The sequence below is a fragment of the Callorhinus ursinus genome, unplaced genomic scaffold (genome assembly GCF_003265705.2).
Source record: "Callorhinus ursinus isolate GAN/ISIS: 27379988/994484 unplaced genomic scaffold, GSC_fseal_2.0 scaffold9, whole genome shotgun sequence".
Lineage (NCBI taxonomy): Eukaryota > Metazoa > Chordata > Mammalia > Carnivora > Otariidae > Callorhinus > Callorhinus ursinus.
In genome coordinates, this window is record NW_027397071.1 from 10,495,689 (window position 1) to 10,521,817 (window position 26,129).

Sequence of the window (26,129 nt, forward strand, 5' to 3'; positions counted from 1 at the left end):
ACCTAGTCAAAGGGAGGAATAGTCTGTGGACAGTGGTGGCACTGAGCATCATTTCCGTGAGGATCTTACCCTCTAATGGTGGCCTGTTGACCATCTTCTATGTGTCTAGCACTAGAATGAAGGTATGTATGTAGATGCTGCACAAAGGCCAATTTTGGCCCAATAGGAGTGCTTACTGTGGTATATTCCTAATAGTTCATGGGTTCTTGCTCCTAACCCAGAAGAGTCAGTGATAGTATTATGTCCACCCTCAATTAGAAACAGGTTCAGAAGGGAGCTTGAATTCGGACTCAGGTCTGTCTTACTCTAGAGCCCATGCCCCCCCCCCCCCCCCCCACTGCAGGGTGAAGCTCAGAGTTCAAAAGAAGGGTCTTTCCCTAGAGGATTCAAGTCTGTGCTGCACCACCTGGTAATAAATGAGGGGAACCGTCAGGGAGAACGTATACTGATCCTTTTACTTCTGTTCTCTTACCTTGGCGAGAATCTGACTGATTTCTGACAGAATCTTAACTGACATTTTAAAGTATACACATTGTAAAGTTTAAGATGATTTTTATTGAACAGGTAAAAGATTCACCTTTACATTATTAGAAATACAATAAATTTTTTTTGGTAAAAATTTCCTGGATTTATAGTTGTACAGTCAAATATATAAATATGAAGGTCATTTTCCAAGTATTAGAACAATACTAATGGAATCACTTCCATAACAATTTTTTCTCCATAAACATTTACATGATTACCCACAAATTGTATCAACTTCCAGAATAAGATGTATTTCCAAAAAACAATCAAACAATATATCCTAAGTATTCCTCTGCATGGGATTTGGTCAATGAATATCAGCAAGAGAATTTTGTTATATATATATAAGATGAACATAAACATTTGTAAATGCAGACTATGTTGTCGTTGTAAATAAAAAATTTTGCCAGCTTTGTCATAGGGAGTAGAGACCACCCACACGACTATTTAAAATATACTGTGTATATATTCTCTTATGAAAAATCATATATCTAAGGTAATAAGGCCTTTATTTCCAGAGTAGTCTTTAAACTTATTTCATCCTTTATATTTTTAGACTTTATATTCTTAAACATCTGAGCTATTAAAATTATGCATAGTACCTAAGCCAACACAGAAAGGGGCGTTAATAATTTCAGTTACAGTACTTGAATATATTCACATGACGTACCATCTAAGAGAACCGACCAAGTATAATTTCTGAACTGTCCCAGTTAGACCTGTTGAAATAAAATGCAACCCCATCATATAAGCCCAGTCTCTTTTAAGCACTGTTATATGATTATGTAAGTATGACGTAGACTAACACTTCAGAGCACTTAAGTATTTAATACTGTCAGCTCGAGTCTGCAAAGTGGTCTAGCTGGCGCGGCAGTCTCAGTCTAAAATTACTTCTGGATGTCTTATGTTTTGGTTGGAGGTTAGCTGAAGATTTGTTTTCCTTCTAGTAACAAATAGGCTAAGTGGTGGACCTTGATGGCTCACAGTTTTCCTGCAAAAGCAAAACAAAACGGAGGAATCTAGTTTGGATATCATTGCTCTGATGGTATTTTCCTGTAATGGGATGGTGGGCTTTAGGATTCTTGGTCAAGACTTTCTCAGATTTTAAAGTACTAATCCACAACAGTTGCTGAGTATGGAAGGCTTCCACACCTCAAAGGGGAGTCAACCATCAAAATGCAAACTGATGGCCCAGGGCTGCTCTGCCCCTGCTACCCGACATCCTCTCTGGTCTCAGTTACCAGCTTGAGTCACAGGAAGTGGGCTTCTGACTGGCCTCTGTATTTCCCCCAAACAGGGTATTTAAGACTTCCTTTTCTGACCACAAATAAATAGCTTTAATATACCATTAATCTTTCTCTAGGATAGGATTAGACAAAGACAATGTTATACATTTGCAAATTCTCCAAGACTGGGTGATTTGAAATTTGACTTTAAAGACCAATTTATTAAGATCTAATTTTTCGAATCCAATTTTCTCAATTCCAAATGGAACCAAAAGTGCACTTGGTATTTAAAAAGCAACACTACATGAAAAACTAATGATGTACTGTATGGTGACTAACATAACATTAAAAAAATAAAAAAAAATAAAAATTCTCAAATTAAATAAAAAGCAGTTTTTAAAAATAGCTACATCTTTAAGATATGGCTACACAGTACATGCTCTAAGAAAAACCAGAAAAACCAGGCAGACATTTAAACAAACTTTAACAAATATTTCCAGGGGACTGTAAATAAATGTGATTGCAAAGTATGCCCACCAATGCCACACAAAATAAAAGGAATCCAGACTTGTGCTGACTTTTCCCTCATTGATGTTTCTATTAAAATGATTTCCTACTACATAAATCAAGATGTATCTGGTGGTTGCTAAAATTATAGAGGGCATGATTTTTATGCTTTTCAAGATCTCCACATTTTTAAAAAAATAATTCTGTATCTTTTTAAATGCTGAGAGCCAGTCTTGTATAAAGGTACGAGGAAGCCAAGGGCAGGCAGGGATAAGATGGGCAATGCCTGGATTACAGGACCTTTCACATATCTGAAGAATGTCCTCACTGAACCTTGCTTATAATTGATAGCTTTTATCATTTTCAAAATGGCAAAATCATTTGCAGAAGTGCCAATAAAAAATATAGCCTAGAAATATTTTGAAAATAGAAAAATATGTTCTTAAAACATGTCATAAATATCTGTAAACACTAGTTTCATATCTCTATTAAAAACTTTGACCCCCCCCCCCAATAATATATAATGGATGGATCAGCTCACTGTTAATCACAGAGAGCAAGCAAGTCTTTACCACTTAAGCTAATGGTTTTTTCCTTGGTTAGACTAAAATGGTCAGGTCAATTTTTTTCCTTTGTCAAAATAAAATAAAAGTATTACTAATGACTCAAACTCTATCAACATTCAAAAGATTCTAAAATGGGGTTTTACTTTTTTAAAAATATCTATTTGCAGTAGAACTGGATTAATTTAGAATACCTAAGCTTTGGAATGTTAAAAAATCTAAAACCCTAACGAACTACTCAAAATTTTTCCAAATCTCTACATTTGGACATTGAAATACCTTCTTAATGTATTTTCCCCTTACTTTGCCAACACAAAAATACCTAGACCAAAGTTATTCTAACGTATTGTGTTTTATCTGCACACAGTTTTGAATGTAAGGACTGGGAATTACTGGTTCTATAGAATCTGCATTTTTCTTCAGTGACTGAGTGACTCCAAGAACATTAAAACTTGTCATGTAAGACCAGAAAAACTTCCCACCTGATAAAAAGATGGTCTGTCTGCTGAGCTTGTTAAACTGGATCCAGATCAGATATTCTTACTTTTAAAGCTATATTGGATTATGTTATAGTCTACTGTCTCAAAACAACTACTGTTACAGTAAAGGAAAAAACATAGTATCCTATTGTGCGGAGTTTAAAATAGAAAACCACGAGTCCATGTCAGTAATGTCAAGCAGCTGTCCCCTGTCTTATCTGCTACCTCCTTGGAATAATTTTCAGTTTCAGATATAAGTCTGAACTTACACAGAAAAGGCCACTGTTTCTGATCATGCTACAATTTTCCTCCTGTTCTGAATTCTGACTCCTGAAACCAGCAGATATTACTCAGTTAGAACAGCTCTTAAAGGTGCCTTATGGGAGCTTAACCTATTAAATATTAAACTTAGCGTGAATCTCATCTATAGTGCTAGTAGGAGTTCTGCAGCTCATCTAACGTTAACTAGTAACAATACGTGTTGCAAAATAATGGCAGGCATTACACTCATTCACCTATCTCAGACTTAAACACATTCCATTTGTGACAGATATGGTGAGAATTAAGCATTCTACACGTTTAAATTGTAGTATAACATTTTCCCCCAAACATGAACACCCAAACTTTGTATCAATTATTTAATCAAGAAAAGTTACTAAACAGTACAATACTATAGGTAGGGTGGAATCTGGGAGATTTCCTTAAGAGGTTATAACTATCTTGATAGAATTTATAGGGTCCACATGATTCACTTATTACCTCCCAAACATTAAAATGAAATAATTAGAGCCCAAACCTGCTGAGCGCCTCTACTACAGGCTTTATACTTCAGCACGGAGCTATACTCAGATGTATAGTGTTGCTTTCCCCACCTGGATGTTTGGAAAGAAAAAGCAGGCTTTTCATTATCCTATGCAGTGACCGCGGAAGCCGTCTGCCGCTAGCGACACGTGGCCCAGCACCTGGATGCTACAGTTCTGATGTTCCCTTTCCGTGGGTGGCACAGGGCAGTGGTGGGCACTTTCCGAGAAGAAATCGGTGTTGGCTTTCCTCTTAATAGAGGACCGTGCTTCATTTGTAAAATACGCTCATTTTCTCCTAAGTGCTTGAACGAAGTGCCTCGACAGCTTGACTGCCCACGTCTCAACCCCCCAGGGAAGCTTCAGTTCACCAGCTTGACTTCTAGCGTTTGATCACAACTTGTTCATAAGCTCCGGACCCCACCCTACAACAGGAGGGGAAAAAAAAAACACTTCAAGATCTTGAGCTGTAATGCTTAACACTGTTCTGGTTAAGCTTGCCCTCAAAGAGATAGTGCATTAGGCATTTTCTGCTAGATTTAATTTCCACACGGTTTAAAGAGATCACAGATAGAAAATACTTGAAATATTAAATGTTTATCATCAATATGTTGGATTAGTCGAGTCATACTTATTCCTACAATAATCTAGTATTGTTCCTAAATCTTTAACGTGTGGCAAGAAATCTTTTCTTGAAACCTGTTTATATGTAAATCCTAAAAAATCAATCTCATCCAAGAGTATATATTGACTGGCAATTTACCCAGGCCTTGCAGTTAATGGGTGATTGTTTTTAGCGTGTGGTGTCTTAATGTACCTTTCTAGAAAGTACAAGAATTCTTTTAGTCAGCCTGCCAATGTCTTCATTTTTTTTTTTTTTAAAGATTTCATGTATTTGAGAGAGAGCGAGCGAGCGAGAGAGCGCATGAGCAGAGGGAGCGGCAGAGGCAGAGGGAGAAGCAGACTCCCCGCGGAGCAGGGAGCCTGATGCGGGGCTTGATCCCAGGACCCTGGGATCATGACCTGAGCCGAAGGTGGACACTTAACAGACTGAGCCACCCAGGTGCCCCATGCCACTGTCTTTATATGTAGTCAGTAATGTAAATTATACCGGTGTAATACAGATTTAAAGTGAAGTGGTTTTTTTTAAAGATTTATTTATTAGAGAGATGGTATGAAAGCAGGGGGAGAGAGAGAAAGAAAGAGAGAAACAGACTTCTGTTGAGCGTGGAGGCTTGATCCCACAACCTTGAGATCATGACCTGAGCCGAAATCAAGAGTTGGACGTTTAACCGACTGAGCCACCCAGGTGCCCCTAAAGTGAAGTGATCTTGAAGAGGGGTTTATTTCTTCATTAGCTTGGTTTGGCATACTGCTGGTTGTCCCCCTAAATCTATCCTCTCCTTCTTCATGGTTCTGGCTACAGGCTGTACAGGCTTCTCAGCTAGAGGCCACAATTCCTAAACTCCTTTGTTGACAGGTGTTGGCATGTGACTTAGTCCCCCCCCCCCCCCCCATGGAACATGAATGGGGATGTGTCAACTCTGTCTCACTTGCTTAAAGAGAAATTGCTTGCTCTGGACTGGTAGCCATCCAAGTTTGACAACAGGTAGGGAATATGGTGAAGGGCAAAATGGAGGCGCCTTGGGTCAGTGAATCACCTTCTGAGGCAAAGCTGTCTCGTCAGCCTGGCCACCCTATTTCTGGTTCTCTTTGTTATAGCAGCTTAGCCTTTGTCCTGATATTCCAGGCACTGACTGACCTCTATTAATGAAATATGGAGAATACTAAAAACTTAAAATTTGCAAGCTTTGTGACTAAAACATATTTAAATGAAGTAATGGCCTCATCAACAGAAGGTCTGTTATTGCTGATGCACCTAGTACCTTGGCCCTAGGTTATAATGGAATGAACACACCTGTTCCCTCTATCGTTTCTTCATCTGGGAGGATAAAGGTTTTCTACATGTCTATAAAAGCACAGTGCCTTTTTGATGGCAGCTGGGTTTATTTTTAGGTGAGGATCCTTGAGCCTTCCTGAGTAAGCAGGAGGGGATGGTATTATTGCTTCAAGTTATCACCAGTACCCATCTCCTCCTGTGTCAAGACGCCAGGGGCTACACTACTTGACCATTTCACACTCTGAGTATGCCCAAGATTAGTAAGACCAGAAGCAACCACCATGACTGGTCTCTTCCCAGATGGAATTTTAAGAGGAAATTCTAAAAAATGGGAGTAATGTACTGGTTACCAGCCCACTGTGGACTGAATTGGACTTTTCAGTTGACTGCTCAGAGGCTCCTGTTCTTACAGAGTCATTCTGCAGAAGAAACGGGAACATTCATAACACCAGTGAACATTCATGCACAGCTACAGACAATCAGAATTTGAAGGGACCTTGCTGAGCACCGCCCCTGCACAGAGGCCCTAAAATGGTTCTACTCTGGCAATGATGGAGTAACAGGAACCGGACTTTCCCTCCTGCTTTAAATAACTAGAACATTTTTACAGCACATGTAAAACAACAGTTTTACACACTGGACAACAGGCAGTACAGGACTGGTTCTGAGAGAAGGGAAATCAATGAAGAAAGCCCAAAGCGGTTTCCTTCAGGGTCCTTCCAGCCTGCAGTGCAGGGAGAACCCCAACACAGCCAGGTGGTCTTTCTGAGTGCGGGGCGGGGGTCACTCTTTCTGAGCTCAGGGAGGCTGGGGGCTAGAATCTGTAGGTGAGGAAAACAGAAGGAGGGGCAGGTAAAAATAATGGCTGGAGAATTTCCAAACTTGAGGAAAACTGTAAACCACAGATCCAAGAAGCTTCATGGACCCCAAGCAAAATAAACACAAAAAGAAACACTCCAAGGCACATCATAACCAAACTGCTAATAACCAGTGATAAAATCTAAAAATGGCCAGAGATGAAAGACAAATCACAGAGAGGAACAAAAGCAAATGAAAGCACTTTCTGTCAGAAACTAAATGTCTCAAAGGCAAGCAAGGAGGTGCAACCCTGCAACCTCTGTAGGCATCCCTGAGCTGGTCAGGCTGTACCCACTAGGCTTCAGAGGGGTTACTGGGGGTATTCCTCCCCAAGTCTCGATTGCTTATTGCTCTGTTCCTTCATTCTCATGGGTTCACTTTCCTAACTAGGTATGTATGGTTCTTGTGCCTCTTCAGTGCCGGAGTAAATGATTCTAGTTTCATCTTGTGCTGCCAGTTTCTCTCTCAGAATAGATCTGATGCTAACACATTTGTGTGTCCTCATCACACCTAGTGATGGAGAGCCTACGTATACAAGTATTATGCTGGGTACTTCAAATAACTCTGCAAGAGAGACCTTTAATTAGTGCATATTAAGTACTTGAGTGTTTAACTGCATGCCAGGTTTTGTTTTAGCCATTTACATGTCTTACCTCACTTAATTTAAGCCTTATAACGCTTATGAGGTGGGATCCTTTATCGTCACTATTTTGTAGTTTAGGAGACTGAGGCAGAGAGAAGTGGGGTGACTTACTGAAGACACACAGCTGATACTTGATGGAGCTTGGGACCGAACCCAGGGAGCCCAACTCCAGAGCCTGTGTCGTTAACCCCAGCGATATGTCTTTTTGGTGGCAAGTAAGAGATGTGATTTGTCAGGATTATAGCCAAGCTGGGTTATGATGGCTAAGCCAGGAATGAAATCTATGTCTGACTGCATGGCACATTCTCTTCTCACCATAATACACTATCTCTAACATTTCTCAGCCTTTCTGTGGCATGTGACATCTACTTCAACCCCTAATTATAATGTTAGACTTTCATGCATTGGGTGATGATTCTTCTAACATTCATTTGGAAAGGGGGTGGGACTCAAAACTATGAATGCTTTTATATCCTAAGTTCTAGATTATCTCTCAAATAGAAATTATTTTTCTTTCCTCAGAGTAACAACAATATATACAACCAGCATATACTGAGAGCTGTCCATGTGTTAACTGTGTTAAATACTTTATATTACTTATCTAATTTAATCCTCAGTAAAATCCTATGAGTTAGGTAATATTTATCACTCCCATTTTTCAGGTGAGGAAAATAAGCCTTACAGAGGTTAATAACATCAGTAAAGCAGATAGGGGTGGGAAGTCTGACTTGGACCCTGAGCAGTCTGAAATGAGAGTAGAGATAACTTGTGCCTTTGAGCATTTACTACTTTGGTTCCTTTTGGTTGGAACTATATTGTTTGTGTTTCTTCTACCTAAATTGATAATTGCTAGAGCTTACTCAGTATATTATGTCATTTACTCTTGACATCAATCCCATGATTACCCCCGCTTTTCAACAGGGGTAACTAAAATTCCATTGAGATTAAAAGATTTACTGAGGCCCCAAAAGTGGTCTGGCTAGGATATAACCCAAACTCTTTAACTCAAAAACACATGTTCTCTTGACCGTACTTATCACTGTCCTCATAGATGCCTCTCCTAGTCTCTCCTTGCTCCAATCTCCCCCGCCCACCCACCCAACCCGCTCAAATTATGACTAGTTTTCTAAAATGCCCATCTGATAGATCACTTTCCTGCAAAGAATGATCAAACTGTACACATGATAAAAAAAGATAATAAACTCTTTGTTATGGTGATAGAGGCCATTTAAAACAACCTGGCTTTGAGATTGTTGCCAACCTCATGTCCCACAGCCTCCTTCCCATGCCCCCTCTTCAGGAGTACCTGTTCACTGGCAACTCCCTAAGTAGGTCAGGTTATTCACAAGCCAGCAAGGTCTGATAGTTAGCCACCACAAATGTGTTTGTGTTCAGACTCAAAGAGACAGGAGTTTGAATCCTGGTTTTATCACTTATTAGTTTTAAGGCTTTGGGCAAATTTCTTTGACCTCTTCGTTTTCTCTTTTTACAAACTAATAACAGTACCTTGTGAGTACTGAAAGAGATAATGTAAGAACTGAATGAAACATATATATGTGCCTGTTACATAAATAAGTGCTCAGTAAGTGTTACCTGTAATTATTATATATTTACTGTTATATAATGATATAATTGTTATACCTACAAGCTCATTCTATTTGAACCGATTACCAGGAATATTTGTCTTCCTCATATCCACCTGTTAACCTCATTTACCTCTTAATTCTCTCCAAGACTCTTTACAGGTGTCAACTTTCTAGGAGGTTTTCTCTGAGTGAGGTCCTATCTTGTTCTCTCAGTTTCCTCTACTTCTCTATATTATAGTACTTACTATACTGCTATAAATTTTAGTTTGTCTATCTCACCTGCTACAAAGAGACAGAGAATAAATATTTTAGGCTCCGTGGGCCACTGTGATCTCTACATACTACTCAACTCTGCTACGGGAGCATCAAAGCAGCCATCGGTAATACATAAATAGGTGTTGTTGTATTCCAATAAAATTATTTCTACAAAACTAGGCAGTGAGCCAACTTGGCTCACAGGCTGTAATTTGCCAACCCTATGTGCTAGGAACATAAGCTAGCTGAGGGTGAGCTGGGTCTTTCTGCTTTGCATCCTTACCCATGACTTGGCCTAATAAATAGTTACTGAATTTAATGAATGGGTAAGTCAGTGAGAGGTAACGAAAACTATAAATTGTGCTTACATCCTCTAAAATCCCCAGTTCAAATGAACCATCTCCTCATAGTCTCTTTGTATGTCCCTCTCTTACCTACCCATCACATCTGATTGTAGGTATTTACTGTTACCGTTCATATCTTTTGGACCCTGCGATGTGCTGGACACATAGGAGGTACTCAATAAGACCAGTACTGGTGGAACAAATGAATGAGACATTCTTTGAGGTTGTGAGCATTAGAGAATAAAATAACTGTCTTGGACCAAGGAGGGCTCCCTAACCAACTCTGACTTATCCTGGAACTCTACATAAATATTATGTGGAAATACTGAGTATCGGGGGTGCACGTCAGGGCAGAGATCAGAATTCCTCAAGTGTTCTGAGCATCAGGGCTCATGACTATTTGCTGCAGGGCTGGGAAACTGAATGGTAAGTCTGGCAGGTACCTTTTCTTCACCTGAATCTGAGTAACTCCCAAAATCATGTTTGTTTTTTCTGAGCTGTTCTTAGTATGTAGATTAGACTCTTGTAGGGTGGAGAAGAGGGGAGTACAAAAAAGGTTAATACTAAGTGTTTGCTGCTGAGTGGCTGTGTAACTGCTCACAACAGACAAGATCACTGACTGAAAGGTAATTCTGCTTTGCTCTTTCTAAAATATCAGACTAAGAACTTTTTTTTTTTTAAGATTTTACTTACTTGTCAAAGAGCAAGAGAGGACAAGTATAAAAGCAGGGGGAGCAGCAGAGGGAGAGGGGGAAGCAGGCTCCCCGAAGAGCAGGGAGCCCGATGTGGGAGTTGATCCCAGGATCCTGGGATCGTGACCCGAGCCGAAGGCAGATGCTTAACCAACTGAGCCACACAGGTGCCCCCTAAGAACTCTTTCCTAAACATCCCTTTTTAATTGCATCTTGCCCAATGCTCCTCTAGTCCTCTACTAATACATTCTAAAAACACACTTAAGAAAATCAACAAATAGGGGCGCCTGGGTGGCTCAGTCGTTAAGCACCTGCCTTCGGCTCAGGTCATGATCCCAGGGTCCTAGGATTGAGCCCCTCATCGGGCTCCCTGCTGGTCAGGAAGCCTGCTTCTCTCTCTCCCACTCCCCCTGCTTGTGTTCCCTCTCTCGCTGTGTCTCTCTCTGTCAAATAAATAAATAAATCTTAAAAAAAAAGAGAAGAAAATCAACAAATAAACTTATAATTCAAACATACTCAAGGAAAACTCAGAGCTGTAATTCTTCTCATGGAATCACTGTATGTGTTTTCTAGCCTCAGTCTAATACAAACTTTGTACCCTTCATCTTCCACTCAAGAACATTTAAAAGAAAAAGGCAGTGTATTCTTTATTTAATAAGAGACTGTCTGGACTACATACCTATTTGGAAGATGATGGCTGCCGAAGGTGGTACTTCCCCCAGGACCCACAAATAACCTCAGGCCTTCTTCTGCAATTCACATTTAAAATACTTGTTATAGGTACAGTTACTAGATTGTCATCAAATAATATTCCTATTGTACTCAATTCATATTTTATGTTTCAGAAAGTTTTATTAAAGAAATAAAAAACTTAAAAAGCTGCACGCATGTTTTCAAACAGGCAATTTAGAAGATATCCTCATAGTTATTTCTCATCAACCTCCCTAAAGCTATTTTTCTTTAAAACTGAGTAAAGAAGACATCTCTTCCTATAAATTTCCACAAGTAAATTTTTACAACCAGTTACGTAGTGAAACTAAGTCCATTGTTAACTGCTCTCTATTCACACCAGCATGGATAATTACACCTTTCAAACTGGTGGCATGTAAATTTTCAGCCTCAGTGAAAATGCTGAGGAAGGAATAAAAGATTCTATTATTCGCTATCATCTCAAGATCACCACCCAACCCTCCAAATTACACTGATGTGAAGTACTAGTGTTCAGTTATGTCAAAACAGATGTAGACATTGGCCATAAGGTATATAAACACAGTGGATGTTGAGGCATACACAATAAAACCTCTCTTCAAAATTGATGTTTTTAAACTCAAGTTCATTCTTCTCCCAATTTAATATTCATTCCTGAAAATAAATGAGCTACAAAGTTATCTTCAGATTTTCATGGGCAATGAAATTCATTTTACCGACATGTAACAGTCAGGGTGATGTAAGGACCCTTTCCGGTTGAGCACACGGACTACACGGACCTGGGTTGCAGACATCTATGCACATTTAATATTACCCATATACCTTCGGCACTGGAATCTAGGCTGAAGTCTTGACTCTGTAGTATTTTCTCCACAATATCATCTGCATCCACTCTGGTGTCATCAACTCGCTTCAGCTGAGATTCTACAGAATCTTGCTTCACTGGGCATCTTGGAAAATAATTAAAAAAAATTTTTCCCCTCCTTTTTCTTATGAGAACAAAGTTGTTTTTTTCTCCCCATTTAAGCACAGACTGAAAGGATACCTGGTGAGCATTTCCGAAGCAGTATCTTCTTTGCCGGCTGGATCAAGGTTTGTTTCGGCTATTTTTGGCTCAATTTCATCACACGGCTCTAGAATGCTTTCAATTCCCGTTGATGTGCTTCCCACTGAGGTGTTTCTCCTGTGACAGAGCTCAGAAAAACTGGATGACCGGGAGTGGCACGAGCTATACCCTGTCAGAGAAAAGCGCTCTGGATAAAACACTAACATCAAATACACTGCAATCAAGCGTTCTTCTTCCACACCCCAGCAATTTCAATTAATCCCTTAGAGCAATAAATGTCTAAGGAATTCAACCTCACTGTTAGTCTCTACCTGATACTTTTGACTGCTGGCTTGCATAGCTTGATGTTCTAGAATGTCCACAGGCGCCAAGTTCATCTGGAACAGAGGCACTCTTTGCTGAAAGATCTGCAATATGTCATAACACAGTGTTACTATGACTGCCAACAAGTCAATGGTCAATTTGTATTCTCATCTGCAGATTTTGTAAACTGCCAAGTTCATTATCAAGAAAAATTAGTTACAAAGTGAAAGAGACCCTTTTAAATTGGTACAATGTCAACTGCAAGAAATATAAAAAACTTAGTTTATTGAAGAAATACTTTTTTTATAAGATTTAACAGCACTCTATCTTGAATAAAACCATTTCAGCTTTGACATTCAGTATTTCTCTAATAAAAATGAGTCGGATGTATTCTTATACTCATAAAATAGCCAGGTCTTTGTGTGCTTTTTGAGGAAATCTTGCTCTCAAAAAATCCATCACAGCAGTAAACTAAAGAGCACGACTTTAATGTTAGTATTGCTAGTGGTAGGCTATAATTTGGGCAAATGTCTGTGATTTAAATCACAGCATGAAATGTAGCAGTGAGAATAAAAGTTCGCAGGAATTGATTATAGTATTCAGTTTCAAAGTAAATGTACAAACCCCCCCCCACAACAAAAAACCCCAAAACCCAAAAAACCCCAAACCAAAAAACCACCCCAGGGTCAAAGCCATTTCTAGCTGTTCCCTGATAATATGCATTTCCAGATGCCAATTATATATTTCCAGAACGAGGTTCCTCAGAATGCAAAACTGTGGCCATTTTCATTAGCGTGAAATATTTGGAAATTAGAACTGTTTTTCACTTAGAGGCAAAAGGAAACCAACTGAGTAACAGCAATTATAAGCAGCAGTTCTATAAATGATATTGGATGCAGCTGGACCAAGAAATGCTGCCCAACAAGGAGGCTACTGGAGTGACCCGGCCCTTCTGCAAAGGTTTCTCACTTCTGGTCAGGCCACAAGATATGAATCCAAACCAGCATCCCCGGGCCTGCTTTACAGTGGTCCTAAACACAAAAGTGAGCCACAGCAAGATCGAAACCCAAAGTACTGGTTCATATCAGGAATTATATAGGACTAACCTTTTATTCTGAGAGTTGGCTCAGATTTTAATTCATTTATCTATTGGTTTTCAAAATGTATTCATTCAATAATTATTAAGCTCTTACCAAGTCAGGTGCCCAGTAGTATATAAGATAAAGGGAGTACAAAATAAATGCTCAGAGTTTAGAGGTAGAAGTGGTTATAATACAATGTGGCAAGCACTGAGAAAGTGTTACTAAGAGAGCTTGGAAGGATAAGTACATTGAACACTACCTGGTAGTGGGGGCAAGACCCCATAGAGGAGGCTACCTCGAGGTCTTTTTTTAAATTTATTTTTATGTTTTAAATATTTTATTTATTTATTTGACAGAGAGACACAGCAAGAGAGGGAACACAAGCAGGGGGAGTGGGAGAGAGAGAAGCAGGCTTCCTGCTGAGTAGGGAGCCTGATCCCAGGATACTGGGATCATGACCTGAGCTGAAGAAGGCAGATGCTTAACAGCTGAGCCACCCAGGTGCCCCTACCTCGAGGTCTTTAAGCACGTATAGCAACTCCTCGGCGAGACTTGGTGGGGAAAAGCATGCCTCATTTGCAGAGAGCAGACAGTTTGGTACAGTCAGAACACTGGGTAGTTGGGCAGATATGACTGAAGGGAAAAGAGAGATGAACAGATGCCTGATTGTGAGGGACTTTCTATGGGTTTAAAGAAGGAAATAATTCACTGGCTTTAAGCAAAGCTGTGATGTGACTAATGTACATCTTGGCCACAGGATGGACAGGGCGTGGAGGAGTGAAGGTTTTCACAAGACCCCAGCTGAGAGAGAGGTGGTTAGCAGGCACGAGCGGCAGGGCTTGATTGGCGAGTACTCGAGTGTGCAAGGATAAGTGAGACAGAAGATGCAGGAGGAAGGGCTGGGAAAACTTGTGCCAGGTGTGGGGACCCTGAAGTGCCTGAGAAGACGCCAGGTCACCATGCAGTGGATGGCTCCTGTGCCCCTGGCCTTACGCTGGAGGTACAAAGACAAGTAAGACCTGATCTGGAGGAACTTGGAGTATGGCTGTGAAACAGAAGCATTTCAGTAGAACAGGGAACATGAAGTGGACCTTCCCAGAAAGCATTTGGAAATGTGCACCTGGAGTTTAGGAGAGAGGTCTGGAGGCAACACAGATTTGTAAACCAAAGTGTTCGATTCATATTTACATGATCACATTTACATGAATGGATAGTTAAATCCAAGGGTATAGAGGATATTGCCCAGGGACGGTGAGTAGAGGGAACTGAACTCTGGAACATCAGCATTTAAGAGGAAGGTGGGAGAAGATGAAGAGCCTCCAAGAAGCTAAGATAAGGAAAGGTCAGAGAGGTGGGAGCCAAGGGCAAAGAAGGTTTCAAGAAAGAGTAGATGGCCAAGTCAGGTGAGAGCAGAAAAAACGCCCACAGGATTTGACAGCCCTGTTACTGGAGACATAAGACAGCGCAGAAGCTGGAAGCCAGGTGTCACATGTGTTTAGGAATAAATGCACAGTATTCTTCCTAGAAGTTTGGCTCTAAAAGGTATGAAAGAGGGAAGGGGAGGCTGCAGGAAGAAGAGCACGAACACACAGAAGAGCAGTAGACAGAGGATGTAGGGCCAGTGAGCTTTTTTTAAAATAAAGAATTCAGAATATTTAAATACCAAAGAGAAGGAGCTAATGGAAAGTTTAAAAGTATGCAAAGGATTGATCCTAAATCATGAGAACTGTAGTCCTTATTAGCAACAAGAAACCTTATCTTTGCATATCTAGAAAGGTGATGAAAATGTTAATCCCAGGGCGCCTGGGTGGCTCAGTTGGTTAAACCACTGCCTTCAGCTCAGGCCATGATCCCAGGGTCCTGGGATCGAGCCCCACATCGGGCTCCCTGCTCATGCAGGAAGCCTGCTTCTCCCTCTGCCTGCCGCTCCCCCTGCTTGTGCTCTCTCTCTCTCTCTCTCTCTCTCTCTCTCTCTCTCGCTCTGTGTGTCAAATAAATAAAATCTTTAAAAAAAAAATGTTAATCCCATCACTACACCTTTCTTTTCATTCTTTCAAATAATAACCTCCCCCACAAGAAAGAAAGGAAAAGAAAGGAAGCTCCTAAGTCTTTTTTCTTCAGCCAGCTTAACATTTTCCCCACCCTGCTTTTAACTCCTGGAGCCGATTGTGACTGTGGCTGGGAGTCTGTCCAGAGAAGCAGCATCCGTGTCACTTGGGAACACAATAATGCAATTTTTAGGCCCCAACCCCGATCCACCGAATCAGAACCTCCGGCTGTAGGTTTAACAAGCCCACCAGGTGACTCTGATGTACACTCATGTTTGGGAACCACTGACAGAGGAAAGTGATCCAGGGAGGAGAAGCAACACCTGACAGGTTGCTGGGCATGTGGAATAGGCAAACTCCTGCTGAAGTACACAATGGGGGGGTGTGTGTCACTGCAACGTTTAGCTCTTAATCTGTCAGGGCAATCTGTTTCAGACAAATGAAGCACTGGCTTAACCAAAAACTGCATAATTAAAACTGTGCTGATAATTACTGGCCCATTTCATCAAGCCATCTACCCAAAGAATTTTAAATCTGGGTGGGACTTTGGGAATCTTTTAGGATGCCAAGTAGTACAAATGAAAGAAACAGTATGCCACACACATCCATACCTGCTATTCCAAGATGGATTTTGAGAGTCTCTCCACCTTTTCTGTCTTCTTCCAGAGATTCAGATTCACCAGCAATTGGTATAGACATCGATGTAGAAGGAGGCCTATAAATAAATATTTCTAAGGATCAGAACTTGATTGATGGGTGAATCTGAAAGCTTGAAATAGTGTTAAAGACTGGTTGTGGAATCAGTATACAGCCTTAGTAAGGTGCGTGCTTAATGTTCCTCTGAGGGTGAGCGTAATAAAAATCAACAAATACTGTACGAGCTTCCTCAAAACTGGAATGAGATTCATGGTGGGGAGGGGGAGAAAGGATTTTTACTCAACAGAAAATGTGAGACCAGAAACGACACTGCCTTCACAGAGTGTGGGAAAGAGAGAGAGGCTCTGTCCTTGCCTCCCCAGCACCATCAGTGGAGGATGCTTCGGCCGTCAACTCTCGGACAATGCAGGGAGATAGACGAGGGGCATTAAGCCCCTTTGTGCCTGAGGTTGTGAGGTTCCATCATGCTTCCTGCTCCAGTGCCTAAGCTCTTTTGTTGACTCTGCTAACTTCTTATAAATTGTCCCCATGGTTTTATCTTCTACCTTCTCTGTAAACAGTTCACCTGCCCCAGGGGGAGTCTGTAAAGAACTCCAGTTGTTCAGATTTGCTTTTTGGGCTGGATTCTCTGGGGTAGGTGATGGATATGTTTTCATTGGCTAATTCAAGGCTCCTATCTCCATGTGGAAGCTGTGAAGCAGGGAGGGGCCAGTTTGAGTTCTAACAAGAATTTTTTTTTTTAAATAAAACATCCCTAACCTATTAAGGTTGATAGTCTAGAAAAAAAAAAAAATCACATCCTCCTAGAGACTATCCCTGGGTGACCTGAGGTAAAATAGGAAGGTGGCTGAAGGGATAGTGAAACTGACCCACTATGTGGCAATTCTCTTTTTGTTATTTTGTATTTATTGAAATTCAAAATGCACTAGCAAAGTACCTCCAAAATAAAGATCACTAAAATAAACTAGAAAAGTATTTCCAAAATAAAGATGACCAAAAATTAGCCTGAGTATATTAGTTACCTCTTGTTGCTGTAACACATTACCACAAACTTAGAGACTTAACACAAATTTATGATCTTACATTTCTGTAGGTTAAAGGTCTGACATATGTTCCACTGGACTAAAATCAAGGTGTTGGCAGGACCACATTCCCCCCTGGAGGCTTTGGGGGAGAATCTCTTCCCTTGTCTTTTCCGGCTTCCAGAGACCACCTGCATTCCTTAGCTCATGGCTCCTTCCTCCATCTTCAAAGCCAGAAAGGTCCCATCTCTAACTGTTCTGTATTTCACATTTCCTCTGACCCTGATACTTTTCCAATTACCTTTTCCCTTGAATTATACCTCTTCCCTTTAAGGACCCTTGGGATTATATTGGGTCCATCTGGAGAACCCAGAATAATCTCCGTGAGGTCAGCAGATTAGTACCTTAATTCCACCTGCCACCTTATTCTCCTTTGCCATTTAACCCAACATATTCACAGGTTCTGGGGATTGGGACGTAGACATCTTGGGTGGGGGGCTAATGCCACATACCACAGATTAAATACACCACAGTTTAATATTTTCGTGACAGTTCAATAATTGTCATTCAGCTGCCTTAATCTACAGAATTTATCTTTTTAATCTATATAAAACATTAAACCGGCCAGATGCAACAGTAACAAAAAAATGTAAAGCAATATAAAACAAATTGTACATTTCAAAGTAGTGGTTATTAGTGTGCGTATGTTCATATATGTATATATAAAATTATACATGTATGTATACATGTGTAAATGTGAATATACTGTATGTGTACATATGCTATGTGGTAATTCTTAAATTCTTATATTATCTCAATAGAATTCTCAGGCTACTCAGATCCTTGAACAGGCATTTAAGATTGCCATTAAAACTATTTAATTTATAGATTATTTCTATCATATGATCTCCTAAATTCCAAAATTGCACATCCTGTTGGGACATTTTCTTTTTTAAAAAAAATCTATCATCTCTCTGTCCATCTATCTAGAACATGAATAGGGGTAGGGGTGGGGGGAGGGGCAGAGGGAGCGAGAATCTTACGTAGGCTCCACACCCAGCGCAAGCCCAACATGGGGCTTGATCTGAGATCAAGGATTCCGAGATCATCACCTGAACCCAAATCAAGAGTTGGATGCTTAACCTACTGAGCCACCCAGGCGCCCCCTCTTGGGATACTTTCAAGTATGTGTCCTGCCAGTACGCTGAGGTCAATATATCCCCAACTGAAGCCATCTTCTTTTTCCCAAATCTGCTTTCTTCTTGTACTCCCCAACTCTGAATGCCGTCATGGTCCATAAAGTAACCAAAACCAGAATCCTAGATGCAGCCTCTGGGTCCTCCCTACTTGCATTTCTCCATAACCAATCAATTTCCAAATCACACAGATTCTCTCCTATTTTTCCTATTCATCATCTCTTCTCAGCCTCCACTGATTACTTCAGTTTGGTCTTCTGTGTACCTTATGACCACAAAAGTCTCCTCGCTAGTCGGCCTCTGTCCGTGCTACTTTCACTGTGGTCCTTCTGAAGTGTGCATGTGAACATGTTATTCTTTGATTTAAAACACCCATAGCTCCTTCCAGATAAAGCTCAAACTCCTTAGAATGGTAATACAAGGCCTTCTGCAGTCTGACTTAGACCTACCTCTCCAATTACCAAAGGTTGGATTTTTAAATAATGTAAAATAGTGGGGGAAAAAAAAAAACCCATGCATTCAATATTCCATAAGAAAAAGTAATATGCAAAACAAATACACTTACAAAGAATGGAGCCTACAGTCACAGTCATTAATCACTGATCGTGACCCACGCTGGCCTGTCCTATCTTTTTTTATACCAGGTCCTTTGTTCTTCTTTCACAGGTGGCCTGACTACAGTGTCTCCATCCCTCCACCTTTCAGACCCGTTCTCCAGCCTTCAGAGCTCCTGGCCCGTGGACTCTTCTCTTTCTCCCCCTCTCTCAGTCTCCCTTGGGCTCCACCCTTTCCTGCCTAGGCCTGACTTCAGGGCCATAACCCTTTTAGCAACACCTTGAGTTTGGCACCCCTTGTTCTGTAGTCTCCAAAACCTTGAAGAGCCCCAACCCTGGATAATTTTAGCCTTCTTCATGAACTGCTCAAACACTGGGGCAACGAAGCATTATGGAGAAAATTCATTAACGATGGGGAATGAATGATATTGAGGCAAATTTACAATCTAAAATCTTAGCTGGGCCTTGGCAGCTCTTCTAAGTCTCCCTAGACAACTCAGTCATGTTGAATAAATAATCATTGAGTGCCTAGTAGTGTCAGTTTTTATTCTGTTATCCCTTTTTGTTCTGAAAATGTTTTTGTATACCTTATCAGAAATTGTGTAATATAGCTCAATTACGGAATGAGAGAGATGAAATTTTAATTTCACAGTAATGTTTAGAGTATGTGAAAAATAACCTAAAATGACAATACCACCTACTTGGTGTTCATGCCCTGTAACAATGCCATAAACTCGAGCAAGTCATTTTCTTTTCCTAGAGTGTCTTCACCTACCTCCTCTGCTTCGTAATTTCCTATTCATCCTCTAAAAATTAGCTCCGTGTCACCTCCTCCCCCCCCCACCCCCCCCAGGGGAGACTTTCCTGGCTTTTAAGAAAAAGTAGTTAGGGACTCTCCTCTATGCCTTGAGAGCATCATATGTTCTGTGTCTATCTCCCAAATAAATACTGAATCCTTCAGAGCAGGGACTGGTCTTAATTTAGTTTGGTAAATGTTAGCACATGGTAGACAATCAATGCATATGTACTGAATAAATGAGTGAATCTTGAATCTTGGGACCCTGGACAAATTAGTTCCTTAACCTCTGAGCCTCAAGGTCCTCACTTAAGAAATATGGATAATGCATCACAGAGTTGTTTCAAGAATTAAACTGGGAGACAATAATAGTCATTAAGTCATTCTGACAAATCTTAATTTCCTTCTAGAATATGAATGCTCCAGAGCCCCAGCTACTCAAGAGGATTAGATCATCCTTAGATCTGCATTACCACCAAATTGTCAGGTGCCAGTGTAGCATATAATTTTTCTCTTGAAATATTCTTTTCCTTTATTAGTACTAGTGGTTCGCTTTCTTTTCAGCCAGTTTCATTCTTTTACAAGAGTTGGTGGCTATTTGATGAGTTGCAGAGAACTACAAAACAGAGTTCAGGGCAGGTAGTTAGGAGCCTGACTTACCAGCTGTCTTAAGCATAAATACAGGCTTATGGTATGACATTTTGTCTTTCAGAAAAATAATACAAGCCATGTTACAGATCCTCTGCTCATAAAATACCAAGCTAGAATTTAAAGCTGAGAATGCCAAAGATCTGCTGTATTCTTGTTAGTTTCTCTAGTAGGTTTTTAAAAACTTTGTATCATGAAAAACTCAAAGACAGACAAAAGCAGAGAGAATAGTAGAATGCACCTCCCCAGCAGTTAGTTACATACATCTAGGTCTTACAGACAAATAGTCATGTCACTCAATTGCTTTGTGCCTTAGTTTCCTCATCTGTAAGATGAGAACTTGGATTATATAATACTTTTAAAACTGGCTTTGTGAAGCTCCCTTAGAGACTTCAGCGGTACTAAGGTACTCTACCTTTTTGCCCCTCAACAGAAGAATGTGATATACTGGGATTCATCATACATTTGAGCAGAAGGACTTTGTGGCTAAATATTCTGAAAAAAAAAATCACTGGACTAGACAACCTCCAACATTCTTTTCAGCTCTAAAGCATTGTGATTTTACATTTCTGATATATATTGAAATACAACCTAATAAAAATAATTTACTTTTTCCATCAGTCGTTTAAACACTTTCCTATTCAGTCCATATTCAGCATGTGCAAGTGCATGGATGTGTGAGAGCTGCCCCTTTTCCACTGATATGTGTACAATTTCAAATATTCAGAGAAAAGAGAAAATAAATATTGGGGGTTTGTTTTTCCCAAGAAATACTTTTATGTATCTTGGGATTAGGTAAGGTCTGTTTATTCTAATGAGTTATAAACATCTTTCTCTATAAATATAAACTCTAGACTGTCAGATTTACATTCCTGGAGGTAATATAGAACATAAGATGATCTATTTTTGAGCTCTTTAGTATTTGAGTTGCACAAATAGATAAAATGGTACAGAAAGGGCCAGAAAGGGAATATTCATAAGTTCACGAGAAGGAATGATGAATTCCTTTTCTTCTACTTAGTTTTGCTGCTCATTTTCTCATTTCACCCTAAGCTGATTCCACTAGAAAAACACTGTTAGCCTAAGAAGCCAAATACAGTATAGCAAAAATTGTTTAGTCCTAAGAGAGCAGGATGTAAAGAAATAAGCCAGGAAATTATGGTTTGAGAGATGACAACACAAGAAGGATAAGTTATAGTAAAACGCATAGTTTAATCAATAATTGATTTTTACAAAAATATGTATTTTCATCTTTACAAAACACTGTAAATAGGGAACTATATAGACATTGCTATTAAAAATTTTTTTAAAAATTTATTTTAGAGTGAGAGAGAGTGCAGTGGGAGGGGCAGAGGGAGAGGGAACCATATGGACATTGCTATTAAAAATTATTTTAGGGCGCCTGGGTGGCTCAGTTGGTTAAGCGACTGCCTTCGGATCAGGTCATGATCCTGGGGTCCCGGGATCGAGTCCTGCATCGGGCTCCCTGCTCAGCTGGGGGTCTGCTTCTCCCTCTGACCCTCTTCCCTCTCGTGCTCTCTGTCTCTCACTCTCTCTCTCAAATAAAAAAAAAATCTTTAAAAAAATTATTTTAAAAATTTATTTTAGAGTGAGAGAGAGTGCAGTGGGAGGGGCAGAGGGAGAGGGAAAGAGATAATCTTAAAGAGACTCCCTGCTGAGCGCAGAGCCTGACACAGGGCTCAATCCCACAACTCTGAGATCATGACCTGAGATAAATTCAAGAGTCGGACACTCAACCAACTGAGCCACCCAGGCGCCCCTGGACATTACTCTTAAAAACATCAAGTTGATGCACAGGGAAATAATTAAGGTTTTCTTTTCTAAATATATTTTTTTTCTCAGATCTTTAAATAATATATAATTAACTTTGTTTTTCAATTGTCTTCAGGAATTGCCTTTGCCCATTCCATTCACTCTCCTACGCTCTGAGAGGACTTTTACACATCTTTCCTCAAACCCCCACCTCCATCTTTCCCATCCCCACTCTTGTGATCATCTTGTTTCCTATTTCACTAAGAAATCAGGAACAATTTGAAAGCAACTTCTATTTGCTTCCACTTTTCATACACCTGATCTGAAGCTACATTCTCTGCCTTTATTCCTTTTGACAATCCAAGGACACTGTCTAGCAACTGTTGTTTTTCTCTTCTGTACCATCTCTCTCCTTCTCTCTTGAACCATTCATATCAGTACACAAATATACTGAACTGTGTCCCATCTTAAAACAACCCCAAAGACCTGCCTTGACCCTGTATCCTCTTTTTATTTGTAACTCCATCTTCTGTTCCTATTTTTGCAGCAAAATTCCTCATAAGAATTGTTTATATTGTCTCCAATTTTTCTCCTCCCAAACCCTCTTTGACTCACTCCAGTAAGGCTGCGGGCTCAGAGCATTCTACCACAGTGCTTGACAAAGGTACCAATGGTCTCTGTACTGCAGAGCCAAAGGGCAATTCTCAGTCCCCATCTTCGGTGATCCACGTCCATGGGGTGGGACAGAGCCGGTTACTCTCTCCTTTTTGAAACACGTCCTTCACTTGGTTTTCAGGACGGTCCTCTCCTTTGGTTCCTTCCTCCTCTCTCAAAGTTGTTCCTTTGCTGGTTCTTCCCGGTCTCCCCAGTCTCCAACACACTGGAGTGTCCCACCCCTCAGTCTTTTTATACTCACTCCCTCTGGGTCATTTATTCAAATGTCACGGCTTTAACTACTCTCTATGTGCTGAAGATGTCATGATTTCCAAATTTGTATCTCCAGCCTGGGCCTCCCCACTGAACTCTGTAGTCATATCCAACTGTCTACTTGAAGTGCCTGGCTGGATATTAAATAAGGATCTCCAATGTAACATGTCCAACACCCAAGCTGCCAACCCCCAACCTGTTCCTCTTAGAGGCTCTCTCATTTCAATAAATGAGTTACTCAGGCCCTAAACCTTGGACTACTGAAATAGCATCCTAATTCATCTACCTATTTCTGCCCTTGCTCCCATCGTTGTTCCCACAAATTGTCTATTCTCTACCTAGCAGCCATAAGTCAGATAATTTTATTCCCCTGCTCTAAACCCTCTAGTAGCTTTTTATCTCAGGTTATAAGTGGCTGAGGTGACTCTTTACCATCTGATCCCATTTCCTATCCCCCTCCTCCTCATTCTGTCTGGTCTAGACATACCGGTCTCCTGGCAGCCCCGTGGACATACCAAACACACTTCTCCCTGAAGGGCTTTGTCCCTGTTCCCTCTACTTCAAATGCTCTTTCTCCAAATATCTGCATGGTGTGCTCCCCACTTCCTTCAGGTCTCTGCTCAAATACCATCTGCCAGGGAAGACTTTCATCTTGACTACTCTCTATAGAACAGCAAACCTTCTCCCCACCATGCCCTCCTACCCTCCATTATTTTTCTCCAAAGCACTCATCGCCATCTTTATATTATACATTAATTTCTTAGCTTGTTGTTTTCCTCTTAAGAATATATGCTCCAAGAGGTCAGGGACTTGGTCTATTTTTTTTTTTTTACTGCTGTTTCTCTAGTGTCTAGAATAGGGCCTAGCACATGGTAAGGCACTTAACAGGTATTTGTTGAAGAAATGACTAAGTCCACAGAGATCAAATTCAAAAATTTAATTGTATAGTTTCACCCAAAACTTGAAGATGATGAAAGATCTACAGCTTAAATAATTTTAGAGTGCGAGGAGCTCGTTTGGCAAAGGGTTAATAGTAATTTCTATGTGGTCAGTCTCCTAGGAAAAGAACAGTTCCTTCACTCGTAAACACTACAAGTTATGAATGTAAACATTTAGACCAAAAAAAAATGACTATTATACTTTCGGATAAATAATTCATTTACTGAGCACCAACTTACGTTTTAAAACACGGGTCACCAGACATCAGCTGCATACTGATCAAAACCTGGGTATTAGAAAAAGAAATATGATTATAAAAGTTCCCTTGAGAGGAGAAGCCATGTTCTGCTAATCCACGCATCCTCCACAGAACCTAGGCTAGTATTTCCTATTCAGAGATTATTCAATAAAGCGATTGCTGAATTGGGTTACATCCAGTATTAAATTGCTGCTTTACACAGACCATTTTTCAACATTCAAAACTTGGTAATGGCAAGTATCGGCGTGGGAAAGTGGAAATGGAGAGCCGGTGCTGTGACGGCCCCGCAGGTGTGTGCTGCTCGTGTGGTCTCCTGTATGTCTTTCCTCCCAGATTCCTGTGGTGCTGAAGTGTCTGGAATGTTTCCCTCCAACGTGCCATGTTGACCTTCAAGGTGGGGCCTGCAGTGGCTTGTGAGAGCAGAATGCTTCTGGGCTTTTTCCAACTTTAGAACAGAATTTAAAGCTTTGCTAATGCTTTCTGAAATGTTGCTCTTCTCTACTTGCTGACGGTCTCTTTAAGACTCAACCGTAGGATCTTGTTATGTTCTTCCGGGAATAATAACAGTAATAGCAGTAATAACAACAACATTAACAGCAATCGTGATTTGAGACTTATGTGCCAGGCGTAAGCTAAGTGTTGTATACTGCATGATTTCATTTAGTGTTCAAAACTCCTAGGAGAGCCTGATACTTTCCTTTTAAGCTCAGGAGATGAAGTGATATTTTCAAGATCAGGTAGCTAATAAAGGGTAGAGCTGAGATCTGAAACTAGGACTGCATAATACTGAAACTCATGGTCTTTATGAAGAAGAGAAAATTTATATACGTGCATATTTTCTACTAGTGGCTGACATGTATCCTAATAGAATCTCATTTCTTTTTTATTTCTTCACCCGAGTGCCTCCACTACTGTTCCTCTTCTCTCTGAGCGCGACACTTATTAAATGTGGGACCTGGGCCAGTTGTGTGGGCATCCTTATCCCTTCGGCTTCCAAAGAACTCCACAGTCTGGTTTCTAACTACATCAAAACAGCACTCTTGAATACCTGGAATGTCTCAGAAGGGATGGAGATGGCACATGCAGCTTTTAAGACATTGTGTGGGGAAGCAGAACAGAGAGAGTGGGATAGTGGTTGGAGGAGGTGAGAAGTGGTTTTTGTTTGTTTTAAATACAGTGACTATGAGAGCTGTTTCTTCATATGTTAATGAGGATGATTCACTGGAGATAGAGATGATTAGGAGAAGGGATAGTCCAAGCTGCAGAGCTCATGATTAGGCAAGCTTTGGACTCTAGCACCTAAGAGGAAGGAGTGACTTCTGACAGGGAGAGGGACATTTCCTTCATTGTAATGGGGGCAAAAGGGGTAACAGGGCTGGAGAGACAGGAAGAACTGTAAATTCTGCAACAGGAAGACGAGGGAATTTGAATTTAATGACTTCTGTTTTCTCCATAAAGGATAAAGTAAGACCACTAGCTGAGAACAAGGGTGGTGTGTGGAGATACGAGGAGAAAGAAGGTATAAAAAAAGAGTATTTAGAAACCGGGAAAGGACGCTTACAAAGGAAGTACAGTTGCTTGATGGTGGTGAGCAAGACTGTAGGAACGGCAGCTATATGGTGGTGTGATCTTCTCCAGCAACGTTCGGCAACTAGGGTGTAGGCCCAGAGAGGTCAGCTGAATTTGACTGGGGTCAGGGACTCACCAGGGGACAGCAATGAGGGAGATGGGCAAAGCAGCAAGGAGTGTTTTTAAGCATAGGAGAATCGTGGA

The 26,129-nt window shown here is 40.6% G+C and overlaps 1 protein-coding gene across 1 annotated transcript in view; it reads right to left on the minus strand.

Moving 5' to 3' along the window:
* Window positions 1-554: 554 nt before the first annotated feature.
* EEIG2 (EEIG family member 2) overlaps window positions 555-26,129 on the minus strand; it is an 85,346-nt gene continuing 59,771 nt past the window's right edge. Inside the window, exons 5-11 of the mRNA XM_025872319.2 lie at window positions 24,337-24,383; window positions 16,197-16,300; window positions 12,464-12,559; window positions 12,132-12,321; window positions 11,909-12,036; window positions 11,058-11,127; window positions 555-4,525 (exon numbers count right to left, since the gene is read on the minus strand). Coding sequence (XP_025728104.1) covers window positions 4,483-4,525; window positions 11,058-11,127; window positions 11,909-12,036; window positions 12,132-12,321; window positions 12,464-12,559; window positions 16,197-16,300; window positions 24,337-24,383 — 678 coding nt within the window. The 3' untranslated portion in view covers window positions 555-4,482. The remainder of the gene's footprint in view (window positions 4,526-11,057; window positions 11,128-11,908; window positions 12,037-12,131; window positions 12,322-12,463; window positions 12,560-16,196; window positions 16,301-24,336; window positions 24,384-26,129) is intronic.